Genomic DNA, 16,329 nt, shown 5'->3' on the forward strand with positions numbered 1-16,329 from the left:
GTCTTTACAACTGATAAGACCACAGGCTGCGTTGAGTTTTATCTCTGCACACAGCGAGGCCGATTCTGCAAAAGTGTGCATGCATGCAGATCTTTTCGTATCTCAGAATTATTCTTGAGAACAGTTCTTGAGTAAATGTACTTTTCACCACTGCTCTTGATGTAACCAGAGAGAGATGCCAGGCAATAAGGTGGTGCAGGAATGAGTACTAACCCCTGAAATAAGTCTGAAATTTGGAAGTAAATTGGGTGAAGCCTGCAAGCTAGTTCAGGCAGTCAACTCGAGCACTTATGCTGCATTCATACATAACGCCCCTTTCCACTCTACAACCAAACAAACAGACTGTCCTTAATATGCCGCTCTATTTAACCTGACAGATATCTCTCCATGCATTGCTTGCTGCGGATATTGCTGCAGCTACTTCTACGTTAGTACTGCTTGCTTGCTTGCTTTTGTAGAGATTATCCTGCTGAACAAAACAGAAGAATCATAAACGTTTGTTTGACACAGTGATTATTTTCTCCAAAGTCTGATGGAAAGATCCCATTGGCTTTCTGTCGAGGGAACCAGGGAGACGCTGCCTTCAGGTTCAGAAAACAAAAATATGTCATCCCTGCACCGCTCTATTCTCCCCAGCTTGTTTTCTGTTGTTGGGTAGGTGAGAAACCATGAGCAGCTCCACCTGTCATGTGTGATTATTATCCTTATTGAGGCTCGCTGTACAAACACAAGCTGACTTAGCTATTACTGCTTCAATTCTGTGCTCACACACACACACACACACACACACACACACACACACACACACACACGGAAACACACGGACACAAACACACACACGGCCTGCTTGGTGCACACAGGCTAGAATGAGGCTAAAATTACCTCAAGGCCCTTCAACCGCTGCCACAAATCACATGTAAACAAAATAATTGAATTCAGAGCCGTGCAGAACAAAAGGATCAATATGCATGAAAAGCAATATCATGTCACCTGAGCACAACTATCAATTGCGCCAGCTGCATGAGAGAGGATTGTTGAGATGAGATTCAAAGGGAAACTCACTTTTATAAGCATCGCTGTCTGCACTCCAATATAGTCGATGAGCTGCAGCTGCGCTAAAGCCTGGAAAAAGAAAGAGGAGACGATTAACATGGAACAAAAAAAGATCTGAGGAGGATTATCTACAGGTAGGATTACATTGACAAAAGAAAAGCTATTTGTTTTTGTTTTGTTATGTAAAAGGAATATACACTTAAAATATTCTCTACAAATTGTTAAAAGAAACCAAAGACGCATTATTAATATTAAACAAATTAAATGAAGCCCTTATAAATGCAAACAAAACAAGAAATAAATTACCAAACTGAAATAGATAGATAGATAGACAGACAGACAGACAGACGGACAGACAGACAGACAGACAGACAGACAGACAGACAGACAGAGACAGACAGACAGACAAACGGACGGACAGACAGACAGACAGACAGACAGACAGACAGACAGACAGACAGACAGACAGACAGACAGACAGACAGACAGACAGACAGACAGACAGACAGATAGACAGACAGACAGACAGACAGACAGACAGACAGACAGACAGATAGATAGAGAGACAGACAGACAGACAGACAGACAGACAGACAGACAGACAGACAGACAGACAGACAGACAGACAGACAGACAGACAGATAGAGAGACAGACAGACAGACAGACAGACAGACAGACAGACAGACAGACAGACAGACAGACAGACAGACAGACAGACAGACAGATAGACAGACAGACAGACAGACAGACAGACAGACAGACAGACAGACAGACAGACAGACAGACAGACAGACAGATAGACAGACAGACAGACAGACAGACAGACAGACAGACAGACAGACAGACAGACAGACAGACAGATACTCTATTGATCCCAATTTGGGAAATGTTTGCGTTGCAGCAGCATAAAAAACACAAGGCAATGTACATAAGAGAAATTAAGACACAGAAATAAACATATAACATATATTTGGTTCATATATTTGAAATACCTCCATCAGGACGAAGAGGCCAGCAAAGAAGAGCAGCGTGGCCCACTCCACCCGATGAAGGATGATCTCAAAGTCCTGAATGTCAGCAAGCACCAAGAGCCACATAGAGCCGAGGATCGCAATCCATCCTGAGAGAGGAGGAAGAAGAAGAAGAAGAAGAAGAAGAAGAAGAAGAAGAAGAAGAAACATCAACATTTGCTTTTACAGTTAAAAAACACTCTCATGTATTAAAAACGTATTACACTGCTAAGCTTGATTCTGATTGGCCAATTCAGAAGAATTGTTGTTGTGAGTTTGGACGGAGCATATACAACGTTAGCTTAGCCTGATCGATCCGATCTCCAATCAGAAAACACGCATTTTAAAAGGTTTTTCACCTGCCGTCTGCAGGCCGGTATCAGTATGTTGTTACTTCGGCAACATTTTGAAACGTGTATTACAATTAAATCACGGTCAAATATGTTCATGTTGTTGTAGTTGTAGCCCCCTTGCCAGCAATTCTCTCTGACCATTCAGCAGTCGAGAGTGTTTACGTCACTAGTTTAGCATACTCAGCCCGGTTGTTGGCCCGGGAAGAACCTCGATTTTGGAGGGCCAGAAAAAAGCCCTGAGCCGGAACTACCCCGAGTGGAAAACCGTGCTACGTGCTGTAGTGGAAAAGAGCTATTATATTACACAATCATAAAATCCCATTGATTTTGAAGGCTTTGTAATGCTAACTTCTGGGTTGGCCTACAAATATACGTCATCACTGCACCACTCTATTTCACACTTAACAATCCACACATTATTGTTAATAATGATTTAGATTTTTTTACAGCGCCTTTCAAGAAACCTAATGAGGCTTAAATTATTTCTAGACCTTTTTTTCATCGACTTCATGCTCCTGCTTTCTGCACACGGGTCACTCAGCCTAAGTTTCATGCAAACCACAGTTGTATCTCAAACTTAAACAGATAGGCTAGAGAATAAAGAAAAGAAAAGACAAGGCGACAATCAGACTGAAGTTAATGAGGCTCCATTTTAAAGACACCTGTGAGTGAAAAGATTGTGGCCTGTGTGCATTAATGAGATTGTGTTTGGATGGGCGCCTCCACAGGGACAGAAAACACAGCGCTGTGGGGTCATTCCCATTTAATAAATGTCACAGAGAGGGAACCTGAGCGGCGGCTGTAATTAAGCGAGCTTGCTTGGAGGCTGAGTGTCCTCACAGCGAGGGGGGAGATGACAGCCATCTTCATTTAGAGTAAGTGTTACCATTAATGAGATGCTATTAGGGTCATCCGCCGAGGGCACATCAGAGACATCGCTGTGTCAGGCTGACAAGAGATAACCCTCCACCTCACCAACAGGTCTGCAATTACTAACATGCACAAAATATGCAAGCAGGATTTAGATGTCTTGTTATTGTCCAGGCGGAAAAATCAGCTGAATCAGTGGCTTATTCAGGCTGTCTGAGAGGCAGGGAGGAAAAATAAAAAGGACAGCGGTGTGGAATACCTTTTCAAGCTTGTAGGATAGCCTAGATCAGCGGTTTCAGGGGAGGCGCAGCGTGAGAAAAAAATAATGAGAAACAGTGAAATCTAGCTAGTTAACTTCAGCTAACTTTATGCGAGCGGCAACATGGATCGATTTTTAGTGAAGTTACCTAAAGTAAGAGAGGAGACAGCGTTTGGCAGAAAACGTCTGTTGCACACTTGTGGCTGTCTGTGGAGACCGAGTTCCCCCACCTCGCCAAAACGGCTGTAAAAGTGCTCATTCCCCTCACCTCCGCCTACCTGTGTGAGTGCGGGTTTTCCGCATTGACTTTGATCAAAAGCAAGTACCGGTCAAGCAGGGGCGGGTATACCGGGGTGGCATGGGGTGGCAACTGCCACCCTAAAAATAGCCTTGCCACCCCAGTTGGCAGCTTTGTTTTGAAATATAAGTTGTGGCTCATCGGACATTTATGAGAGAAAATCCCTAATGTCCGAGTGCAAGTGAATGCAGCACAAGACGCGAGCCTTGTAACCCCTCCCCCGGCCCTTGCGCGAGCGAGGAAACGTGATTGGAGGCGATTTCATTTGAATGGGACGGCGCAAAACGAGAAACATTCGGACCCAAGTAGACGGAAGGAATGAGGTATTTGCCGTCCACAATGACAGAGAAGAGACTGTGAAGTTTGGCTGCACTCAGCATTGAATCAAAACGCACTAAAGCTGTAGATCTTAATACGTTTGTGAGGCGTTTTGCTGAACAAGATGGTAATCGCCGCATTCAGCTGTTATAGGCATGCCAGCTTGATGCTCTGCTCACGGATGACTCGATGAGCATAACAAACTGGTAAGATGATGACCTTACGTGGGTCTGCCCCCAAAAAACAGTTTTAAGTCCTGAGAAAGTCAAATAAGACGGTGTGTAAAACTACGCTGCCCAGCCAAAAACCTTCCCACACTTTGAAAACCCCTGGCCTAGATGACACAGCATTATATTTTCCCAGTTTTAACACCACCCCAATTGCACTTTCTCCACTGGAAGGGAACCCGATAGGGAACTTATTCATGTTTTCTCCACTCAAAGATACGTAACAGCATCCTTAAGGTCAATTTGAGTCGTTTTCTCCACCGTAAGTTCTTCCTAGATGTCTCTGCACCTCCTCAGTCAACACCTGTTGCACTCTGAGCCTGTAACATTTCTTTTTCTCTCCTTCTCTCGCTATGCCACATGGATAATAGCAATCAGACACAAAAACACATTTTGCACTCAGCTGCAAGGCTTGTTCGAGTTTGCACTCTCATGACCACAATATATTTTGTGCTCAGACCTTGAGATAGTGTGGCAGAAAACTATTTGCAGGTGATGGAGGGGCTGCAATTCTGCTTTTCATTGTGTAACTCAGTATTATTGTTGCATATATTTGCTCAAAAGAGACTTAAATTCGGGTCAAAAGTGCATATTATAATTTTGCTGTTACACCATTCATCACCATTGTAATTGCATCACATAGATGTAAAGTGTTGGGTCTAAATGCAGATCAGTATCCATGCAATTATTTGGGGCTCATTTGTAATGCAAGGACAGAGGAAGCTGTTTTTCATAATTACATGACAGAAGCTATAATAATCGTGCACTTACCGAGCTCCAGATGAATGCTGGGAACAAAGGAGTTGAGGAAGAACATGAAGATCACCACCGTGAGGACGAAAACACACTTCACCAGCAGAACCTTGTCTCTTATTCGGTGCTGTGGACCAGAACAAAAACATATTCTGTCTGAACAGGGGAGAAGCTTTTCAAGTTTTTATCGCACAACTGATTGTTTTTGTGTCAAGAGAACAAGGCCAGCTTCATTATGGAGATAACATCGTCACAGAGTCTGAGGGGGAAGAATAAACGCTTACCTTCTTCTGCAATTCCTGAATATTCTGCTCCCAGTTCTTATCCTCTTGAGCAATTTCTCTGTCGGACACAGGAAACATGTTAAAATCATATGTTTAAAGCACAAACATACATTGAATTCTGGACTAATCACTGTCTTAAGGCTTTTGAAGTTGTATTAAGATGTGAAACACTGTGCCTCTAGCAGCTGTTTATGAATACATAATGAATGGTGTGCTGTTTTAAGTTGTTAGTTGCCCATAATTCCCAGTGTTGTATATGGCATTTGTGCCATAATTACTGTGTGTGTTATTTGGATAACATGGATTATTATTGGACTTCCTTTGCTTGTCGTCCTTCAGTTGTTTTTGACCAAACATTCAATTGCAAAATACAATGTTGGGTTTTTATATATAAACTCAGCTAATTGTTCATTCTTAAGCATGCATTAGAGCAAGGGTCACCACAAATACTATTATAAATACTGAATTCTGTGGTTAATAGTGAATGTCTTTATCGAGACTATAGGCAACAACCAGAGGTGGGAAGTAGTGGAGTACAAATACTTCGTTACTGTACTTAAGTACATTTTTCTGGTATCAGTACTTTACTCCACTACTTATTGTTCTGATGACTTTTTACTTTTAAACACAAATACCTGTACTTTCTACTTCTCTCATTTTCCAAACAGGCTGGTTCCTTTAGTCTGAATGTGTGTTTGGTGGCGTGATCATTATTATTTAGAGTCATTGCGTGCCTATTGATTTGAACACGATCCGTGTATCCATCATTTCCTGGTCTTCTCAAAAAAGAGGGACCAATGAAAACGTTGTCATGTTGCCGTTGTTCAGCATGGAAACATTCATTAGCTAACAATGACATTATTGTTCTATTAATATAAAGGGAGGTCAGGTACTCTTTAAAACAGCTGCTAGTTATGGGTACTTTTCACTGAAGTACATTTCAAAGCCTCTTTACTTTGACTTGAGTAAAGAAGTTTAGTCAGTACTTCTACTTTCACCAGAGTATTTTTAAACACGAGTATCTGTACTTCTACTTGAGTAAAGGATGTGTGTACTTTTGCTATCTGGCAACAACAAGAAAATGATATCATCGTTGAACGTAAAAGAAAATAACAAAATGTGTTTCTGTGAGCGGTGATGCAAATATCCTGGAGAATGACAGATGTATGTTTTGTGTTTTCTTTTAACCTTTGGAAGGTGTGCATCATCTTGCGCAGCAGACTCTCCAGGTTGAGCACTTTTTGCATCAAGAGGCATTTCACCGCCGTCTCCTCTCGGCTCGCGGGGTTGATACGCTGCGCCGTCTGACGCCACACCAGGATCTCATGCTTCAGCTCTGCAGGAACAAAACAAAAAGCCTCCTGTCAGTGGCGGAAAGTAACTTTACTCAAGTAGGTGCACAGATGGGGTCCAAAATTAGCAAGCCACATGAATATCTGGGAGCAAATTAATTTGATATGCTACACAAATATGGCCAGGATCCGTTGAATTTTCGGAACATTGGGTTGGAGATTCGAATTTTCCAAAGGGCGGTTCGTTTAGCATGAAACACTTAAAATAACTCAAGGATAAGTTAAAAAAGGAAGTAGAAAGAAAGTGAAGTCAATGATTGAGTCAAAAATAAACATTTCAGATGTGTGTATCTCACACTGCACTGTAACTTTAATTCATGTACCTTTGTTATTCATGTTTTATTATCTTTGCTTTTAAATGAGTGTTTTTAAATGCATTTTAAAATATGTTTCTTTATAGGCGCTTTCACACCAAGTATTTTTCCCAGGAATAGTTCCCGGAAGTGTTTAATTCCTGAAATATCTAGTAGATCGCGTTCACACCGGAATAAGTCCCTGAGGTAGGATTACGCAAATTAAGCCGCTGACGTCACTTCTTCTTCTTCTGCTTTGGGTTTACTGGCAGGCCGCAAAAAACTTCACGGCGTAAATCGCCACCCGAAGCCCCGGGTAAATCACCAGAAGCGAAAACACCTCCTCATCTCCACCGCTCCCACGTTTTATTTTGTGTTGCCATAAGTTAGTCTCTCTCCATTGGTGCGCTGGGCTAATGCTAATGCTAATAATGCTAATGCTAGCAAATAAAATGGCGGCTTCACAGAAACTTTTCTCAGTTGTACGGGGCGTGGTTTGCAATTCGCCCAGCCAATCAGAAATTGGAACCTTTTCCTCCCCAGGAAAGTACCACCTCTCTAGCAGGAACTGAAAGGGGGTGAAAAGGTTCCCGAAAAAAGTTCTAGTTCCAGATCTTTTTGGTGTGAACGCAAAATCCCAGGAACCACTCCTGGGAAAAGTACCCCGGTGTGAAAGCGCCTAATGCTCTTAATGTCTTTCATTTTTGTAAAGCACTTTGAATTGCCTTGTGTTGAAAGGTGCTATATAAATAAACTTGCCTTACCTTGCCTTACTGTCCTGAAGTACAATTGTAAGTTACTTGTACTTTTGAGTACTTTCATTTTATGTTTATCTTTATACATGTTCTTTCTACATTTTAAAAGCCAGTATTTTACCTTTGTATACTTAATTATTAGTTACTTGTTATATGTTCAAAGTCAAAGTCTACTTTATTTTCAATCAGACAGAAAGATCGAAATACAGTTTCCCACAATCCCGAATACAAAAATATATACAAATATGTATACAAATATCTATATCCCATATATACACAATCAACAGACACATTTATACATATGTTGTAGTACAATGTGCACATTTGTACCTTAACGTTTTGTGTTTATAGACATATATATATATATGTTGTATTCTATTTTATTGTGTCTTTAACTAGATATTTTACTATAACTTATTAAGTTTGTATAAATATTTACTTTTTTTTTTCTTTAATTGGACATTTCACTATATATATATAAAAATGTTTATGAACTTTTGTTACAAAACTCAATTACCCCAGGGATAAAAAAAAAAGGCATCAAGTCAGATCGGATTATTAGCTAATATAAAACATATATATTCACATTATGTTTGACCTTTATCTGTTAGGCCAGGTTAGAGGGAGAGGAGGAACCTCCACAGGGTTACATTGTACAGATTGGCAGGGACTTCCTTCAGTTTTCATGGAGCTCAGTGGAACACAAAGCTCCTAACAGTTCCTCTCTCTCTCTTTAAATGTGAGCAGTGATTGGGGAGAGGGGGGGGTCTCTGTTTAAATGATCCCCTGCTGAGCGTCTCTCTGCACGAGTGTAGGTAAACACAGCTGAGAGATGTTTGTATTTCTGGCTAATCAATTCTTACAGGAATATCCCTGTTTTACTGGTTTGCCCATTATCTAAATCCCCAGGGTGTTGTAGGCATAGCCGAGAACAGTTTGTTAAATAGAAGGTGGCATTCAATCTGACTGCATACTTGGTCTAGCTTTTTAAAGAGGCCCTATTCTGTTTATTTTCAGGTTCATGTTATTTAGTGGCTCTCCTGTGACATGTCTCCATGCTTTAATGTTCAAAAAGCTCTTTATTTGTCTCATACTGCTGCAGCTCTTTTTACCCTCTGTCTGAAACCAGAGCCCAGCCTGCTCTGATTGGTTAGCTGGCCGGCTCTGTTGAGATAGGTAAACCGCTTAGAGATGTCCCGCCCCTTAAACTTGTCACGCACAATGTGTTGGAGCGCCAGCCAATAGGAGCGCGAGTGTTAATGTTCCAAAAGTAAACGGAGTCCAAAGCCTAGTGAGTGAACAGGTAAAGGAGTTTTTATGTACAAATGACATCATGTCCAAACTTCAGTCAGGCTTCAGAACGCAACATAGCACCATCACTGCGACAATGAAAGTGGTGAATGACATTGCGAGTATTTTAGATAATAAGCAGAATTGTGCAGCTCTGTTTGTTGACCTGTCCAAAGCGTTTGATACCGTCGATCATCGCATCTTGAAGCAGAGGCTACTCAGTGTTGGTATATCCAGCCATGCAGTGGGGTGGTTTGTGAACTACCTCTCTGAAAGGTCCCAATGTGTTCGCTTTGATGGGCTGTCTTCTGAGTGGTTAAACATTGCAAATGGTGTACCGCAGGGTTCTGCTTTAGGTCCACTTTTATTCTACATCTATATCAACAGATTAGGTCAAAATGTGGATGAAGCTACTTTACATTTTTATGCGGACGATACCGTGATATATTATGCAGGTCCCTCCATTAAGGAGGCTGTTGTTAAATTAAAGGCTGTTTTTAATATTATTCAGACGCAGCTCTCTGAGCTTAAGCTTCTTTTAAATGTTGATAAACCAAGGTGATGCTATTTTCAAAAGCTAAAAAGACACCAGAGCCTGTTGTAGATGTTGTAACTACACAAGGAATCAAAATTGAAGTGGTTGCCTGTTACAAATACCTTGGTATCTGGCTTGATGATTGTCTCTCTTTTAAACTTCATGTCAATAACCTGCTTAAAAACGCTGAGGGTGAAGCTTGGTTTCATTTTCAGAAACAAGTCCTGTTTCTCACTTGAGGCCAGGAAAAGTCTATGTGACCTTTTTATCTGTGCTGGACTATGGTGATCTGATTTATATGAATGCACCTGCCCATTACCTGATCAAGTTAGATGCTGCGAATCACAGTGCGCTGAGAGTTGTGAAAAACAAAGTATTAACCCATCACTGTACCCTGTATGTTTGCCTTTGCTAACTGTATGGAGGCTCAGTCACTGGTACATTTTTATATACAAAGCTTCCATCCTACATCTGCTCCCTGATCTCACGGCGAAGTGTAAGTGGCTACTGCCTGAGATCGCATGCTGTGGTTTTATTAAATGTGCCAACTGCTAGGACTGTCTTAGGGAAGATAGCATTTAGATGCGCAGCTCCTCTGTCTCGGAACAGTCTGCAAATTAAATGGAAACTGAGCAATCTGGTGCCACTAAAAGTTTTTAAAGCTCGGTTGGATGCTACTCAATCGGAAGCTGTTGGTACCTGTTCATGTGGATAGTTATTGTAAATTGTAATCCCTGTAATGATGCTGTATGCCTTTTTGTTGTTCTGTTGTTTTATGTTTTTATGTTTCATGTGGAACCTACTTGAGCAGGTCTCCCTTGAAAAAGAGATCAATGATCTCAATGGGATACACCTGGATAAATAAAGGTTTGAAATGAAATGGAAAAAATGGAGGCGTTTGGATGGAAGGACATTGGGGATTTTAGTCTTGCAGACCATTTACATGCACAAAAACCTATACAACACCACAGGAAAGCACAACAGGGCCTCTTTAATAAACCTTTAGGAGTGTAAGGCATCAGCTTCCTGCAAGCTCTTTCCAGTATAATGGCTCAATAGAGAATTTCCATCACAATGAGGACAATGTGAAGCAATACTACAATTACCTGTGACACACACAGGGGGGGGAGCTCTTTGATTCAGTGAGCAATATACATCAAGTGTTGGGGTTAGAGGGCGCAGGATATAATAATGTGTATAATGACGTTTCTATGAGGTCATTGCATCGCCTGAGGAGGTGAGTTTCTGCAGTGCAGGGGTTAAGACACCTCCATCTCATAATCAAAAGCAAATTGATTATTCGCTTCTGCCACGTCCAGAGCACCTTACTCTTCACATTTCAGCGCAGTGACAGCGTGAACTCACCCACTATCTCAATGGACTCTTTGTTGTAGAGCTTTTTGTTCGAGTAGAGCAGCCGCAGCATAGGAAATGAGGAGAAGAGGACGATGACTATTCCCAGGGACATGTAGCCTGTGAAGCTGGCAAAATCAATCCCCTGCAAGAGAGAAAAAGTGCGTCAGACATAAACAGCATCTCTGGAGATAAAGAGATTTCATTCAGATAGACGTCCGTGCAGAGCGTTCTGCTGAAGCTCGGACACAAAGATCAGAAATGCTTCTGCAGAAATGTACATTGGGCGAGGAAGAAAGAGAGAGTTCAGAGAAAGAGACAGTGGGTGTTTCTCAATGTCGGGTAAAGCTGCTCCAGAGCCACTATTTCAAGCATACTACGTCATCGAGTGCCGCCGAAGGACCGTTCCAATGTCCAGCATACTTGGAATTCTACCGAGCTCCCGTCGTACTTCGTTTGGAGAAATTTCGAGGCTGCACATTTGTAGGCTCCGCGGTCTTAAAATCCCCACAATGCTTTGCGCACGGACCAATTTCCCCAAATCTGTGACCGTTTCTCAATCGCGAGTACGCTTGCTTGGTAGCACATGTCTTCTGAGTCACTTGCTTCAGAAGCGAGGCAAGAATCCTTCCTGGCAATCGGAAAACGAAGAGTGGAACAGGCTAGCAAGTGTGCAGGTGTGCGTCATACGAGAGGCCCCGCCTTACATTTTCCGCCACAGATTTGGGGAAATTGGTCCGTGCGCAAAGCATTGTGGGGATTTGAAGGATGCGAAGTCTACCCATGTGCAGCCTCGAAATTACCCCCAAACCAAGGACACGGCCTCGGTGGAATTCCAAGTATACTGGAGATTGGAACAGTCCTTCGGCGGCACTCTATGACGTAGTATCCTTGAAATATTGGCTTGGAAGCCAGTTTCCTCGCGATTGAGAAACGGCCCGTGGCGGAAAATGGAAGGCGGGGCCTCTCATATGACGCACACTTGCTCGCCTGTTCCACTCTTCGTTTTCCGAATGCCAAGAAGTATTCTTGCCTCGCTTCTGAAGCAAGTGACTTGCAAGACATGTGCTACCAAGCAAGCGTACTCGACATTGAGAAACACCCTCTATATTTGCCCTCAATTCCCAAATCACCACCCTTTAGAATGATTGATTAACACCAAAGCAAAAAAAAACCCTAGAATAAAAATGACTTGAAAACATTTCTGGTGACGTGTCAGAGCTGCGTCATCTGTACATCTCAAAAAGGGGATTTTCTCTTAATCTCGTTATCATTATTAATCCGTCACTCACAAGTCAGACACAGTATTATGTTTCAGTTGTCAGATCACACCCTCTCCTCTCACAGTGTATTATTACAGGTTTTGACGGTGCATACCTCTCTCCGCAGCGCCTGATTGGACACGATGATGACGTTGGGCGGGTCTCCGACAGCTGTGGCGGCCCCCCCAATGTTGGTGAAGATTATTTCTGCAATCAGGACATGTCTGGGGTCCAGATTAAGCACCTCGCACAACCTGCACCATCAGATAGAGACACAAAAGCCCTTTAGACACGATTAGATTACAGCAAAAATAAATGTAAAAAAGGATATTAGAATAATAAGCGCTGGTTCTTTAACATGCAGGATATCAACCCTGAGAGACTGCATCTGTGTCGTTAGTATCGGGGGTCTAGTTTAACTTCAATATCGTCTATTTTTTGCAGGCCGCTAAAGCAATTTTGAGATTTTAATAAAGGTTCACTGTGGCTTACAATAGAGGCAGTGATAAAGAGGAGGTGGGACGCACAAACAGATCATTTGTACATACAGGAAATTATAGCTTCTGTTTTTGTGTGTTTTCCTGGGGCTTTAATGTATTCAGACTATTACTCAAATGAAAGCAGGGTTACTTTGGAAAGGTAACCTAATCTGAGTATCACAATATAGAAGTAATATAACCTGTGTTTCTTTGGGATATCATCAATATGACATGCAATGCAAATAATTACAAGAGAAAATAAATATCAATGAGCAAACACTACAGTTTAAAAAAGCAGAAATAAAATCAGGCTGACAGAAAATGATCGGTTTTAGTTTAATACACACAGTTAAACTCACACACACTATTTTATGAACATATAGGTTCACCTGCTGAATTAAAAACAGTGAAGCAAAGAAAGTGAAACCATAAAGCAGATTCAGGCAGGAGGCGTATAGATTCACACTTAAAGTATTATCCTACAGAACAGAACAGCTCACAGAGAAGAGACAACATCTGATTATTTTACAACAAACACTATACGATCTTTAGAGGTTTTACTAACACTGTAATCCTGCTAGTTATCCACCAATTTTAGAAATGTAACTGTAATCTGAATTCATCTTTGTATCCTGATAATATAATCTAAGGCAGTGTTTCTCAAACTTTTTCATATCAAGGACCACTTAACCAATAAAAAAAACACTCGCGGACCACCAACTCCACAAATATCAAAAAACACATCGTTTGTCTAGAACAGATTACAAATCGCCTGAAAATGGTACAAACAGGTGGCAACATGTGTGACGAAGGTGTTGATCTGGGCGATATCATGCAAGCAAAAATGAAACTTAAGCTCGCTCCATTGCGGAGATAGTCCCGCGAGAGTACGGAAAACTTAAATTTATTTATTTCAAATGTGAAATTTTACCAATATACTCACGGACCACTAGGGGGCGCTTTGAGAAGCACTGATCTAAGGTATGATGGAGATATAGAGGGATTCAAATGTAAAATGTCTTCACTGTACCTGATGGTGACCGGAGTGAAGAGCATCATGGTCGTCACGTTGTCCAGAAACGCAGAGAGGATGGCAGCAATGAGACAGAGGATGATGATCATCGGCCAAACTCGTCCTCTGGATAACTGGTACGCCTGCAGAGAGGGGGTTTAATAACCAGTCAATGTTATTTTAAAATAAGCAAACACAGTAAGCAGATGTGTTGATTCACTTCATTGAGTAAAAGTGAAGTGTCTACAGTGAGTGTTTATAAATAAGTGCCTGAATGCTAACACTTCTAACAATAGAGTTAAAAGAGGCACATTTCACAATTAGCCGTATAAAATGGATTTACACATAACTCCCCACTGGGCGTGTTTCTTTGTTTGAAGTTACTGCTAACATTTCTTCTTGTGGAAAGTCATAAAGAGACTCAAAAATGTCTACAAAGAGATACACAAGTAACATCAGGAGACACAACACAACCACAAAGACACACAAGAAGTTCACAAAGATATTCAAAAGAAACCCAAATAGATCAAAGGCAAGCAAAAAGAGATTCAAAACGAACAAAATTAACTAAATGTAAGCATAAGCAGATACTTAAAAGACCCCGCGCGAGGCAAAACCTCTTCCAAAAGATCCTAATGACCCATAAGAGTCACCAAAAGACCACGAAGAGGTGCATAAAAGATTTGTAAAAGTTTAAGAGACACAAAATAACATCAGGAGACACGAGAGACACGGCAGGTTCACAAAGATTCAAAGGAAACGTGAAACGTACAAATCCAACAAAAAGAGACACAAAAAGATCAGGAGGACCCAAAAGAGACAACAAATCGACATCAGGAGACACAACGGGAAAACAGACACAAATTGACCATAAAGAGATGCAAAAATAAACCAAAAGCCTCTACCTAAAGACCACGAAGAGATGCAAAAACCTCTTTAAAAAGATCATTATGACCCCAAAGAGACACGAAATGAACACCAGAAGACACAACATGACCCGGAGAGACACAAGAAATACATTCAAAAAGAAACAAAAATAAAGCACAAACAGAAAGACCCCGAAGAGATGCAAAACCTCCACAAAAAGACCAAATAATTGTCTCTTTGAATCTTTGGCTATTTTCATAATAAGGGTGGTGGGCCCTTTACGTATCTGTGCCCAGGGGACCATTGTCTCAAAAACTATCCGTAACCACTTCCATAATAAATGCATTTTCATAAAAACATATGGGGCGACGCCTATGAGCTAGTTCAGGCAGTCAACTCGAGCACCAGGTCTTCCTGCCTCTGTCTCGATATGCTGCTGCTGTGTTCACTTGCTATTAGGGCTGTTCCATTAATCGTATTTTAATCGTATTTACGATTTTGGCCTGCCACAACTAGGAAAACAACATAATCGAAAAAAACGATTATTTTGCTTTGCTAGGTTGTGACAGTGCACTGCAACATATTTGATATCATTTATTTTGGTCTAATTGATTTTTATTTATATATGTTTAGTAGCTTGTGGAAGTGCGCTCCAAAATATTTGTTGATCTTGTTTATTAGTATTTATTATTTTGATATTATTTATTTAAATGTATCATTTATTTTTGTATTGGTTTTTCAGTTGAATTATACATTCAGGGTAATCAACAGTTAAAAAGATACTGTTCAAATTATTATTTGTATTCATTTTAAAGTGAAATAAATTGATATTTTCAAAGTCAATGAATAATTGTATTTAATAATCGTGATATCAATTATTGATCAAATTATTCGTGATTATGATTTTTGCCATAATCACACAGCCCTACTTGCTATTGCTATGTTCATGTTCCTGCTGCTGTGTTTCACGTTGCTGCTGCTCGCCTGCCCCACCACCACCCCAGCTTCCACCCCTGCTTCCACCCCAGCTCCATCCCAGCTTCCACCCCAGCTCCACCCCAGCTTCCACCCCAGCTCCACCCCAGCTTCCATCCCAGCTTCCACCCCAGCTTCCACCCCAGCTTCCACCCCAGCTTCCACCCCAGCTCCACCCCAGCTTCCACCCCAGCTTCCACCCCAGCTCCACCCCAGCTTCCACCACAGCTTCCATCCCAGCTTCCACCCCAACTTCCACCCCAGCTTCCACCCCTGATTCCACCCCAGCTTCCACCCCAGCTTCCACCCCAGCTTCCACCCCAGCTTCCACCCCAGCTCCACCCCAGCTTCCATCCCAGCTTCCACCCCAGCTTCCACCCCAGCTCCACCCCACCTTCCACCCCAGCTTCCACCACAGCTCCTGCCCCAGCTTCCATCCCAGCTTCCACCCCAGCTTCCACCCCAGCTTCCATCCCAGCTTCCACCCCAGCTTCCACCCCAGCTCCACCCCAGCTTCCATCCCAGCTTCCACCCCAGCTTCCGCCCCAGCTTCCACCCCAGCTTCCACCCCAGCTCCACCCCAGCTTCCATCCCAGCTTCCACCCCAGCTTCCACCCCAGCTTCCACCCCAGCTCCACCCCAGCTTCCATCCCAGCTTCCACCCCAGCTTCCACCCCAGCTCCACCCCAGCTTCCACCCCAGCTCCACCCCAGCTTCCACCCCAGCTTCC

General features: G+C 42.2%; 1 protein-coding gene across 2 annotated transcripts in view; it reads right to left on the reverse strand.

Moving 5' to 3' along the window:
• The window catches only part of oca2 (oculocutaneous albinism II), a 46,550-nt gene that overhangs the window by 11,181 nt on the left and 19,040 nt on the right, over positions 1-16,329 (reverse strand). For both annotated transcript variants that reach the window (XM_079684130.1, XM_079684131.1), the window contains 8 exons: positions 13,776-13,900; positions 12,382-12,520; positions 11,017-11,149; positions 6,615-6,762; positions 5,427-5,484; positions 5,161-5,269; positions 2,047-2,174; positions 1,063-1,122 (listed from right to left, as the gene is read on the reverse strand). In XM_079684130.1, the coding sequence (XP_079540256.1) occupies positions 1,063-1,122; positions 2,047-2,174; positions 5,161-5,269; positions 5,427-5,484; positions 6,615-6,762; positions 11,017-11,149; positions 12,382-12,520; positions 13,776-13,900 (900 nt within the window). The remainder of the gene's footprint in view (positions 1-1,062; positions 1,123-2,046; positions 2,175-5,160; positions 5,270-5,426; positions 5,485-6,614; positions 6,763-11,016; positions 11,150-12,381; positions 12,521-13,775; positions 13,901-16,329) is intronic.

This window comes from Notothenia rossii (genome assembly GCF_949606895.1).
Source record: "Notothenia rossii genome assembly, chromosome: 1".
NCBI classification, from domain to species: Eukaryota; Metazoa; Chordata; class Actinopteri; order Perciformes; family Nototheniidae; genus Notothenia; species Notothenia rossii.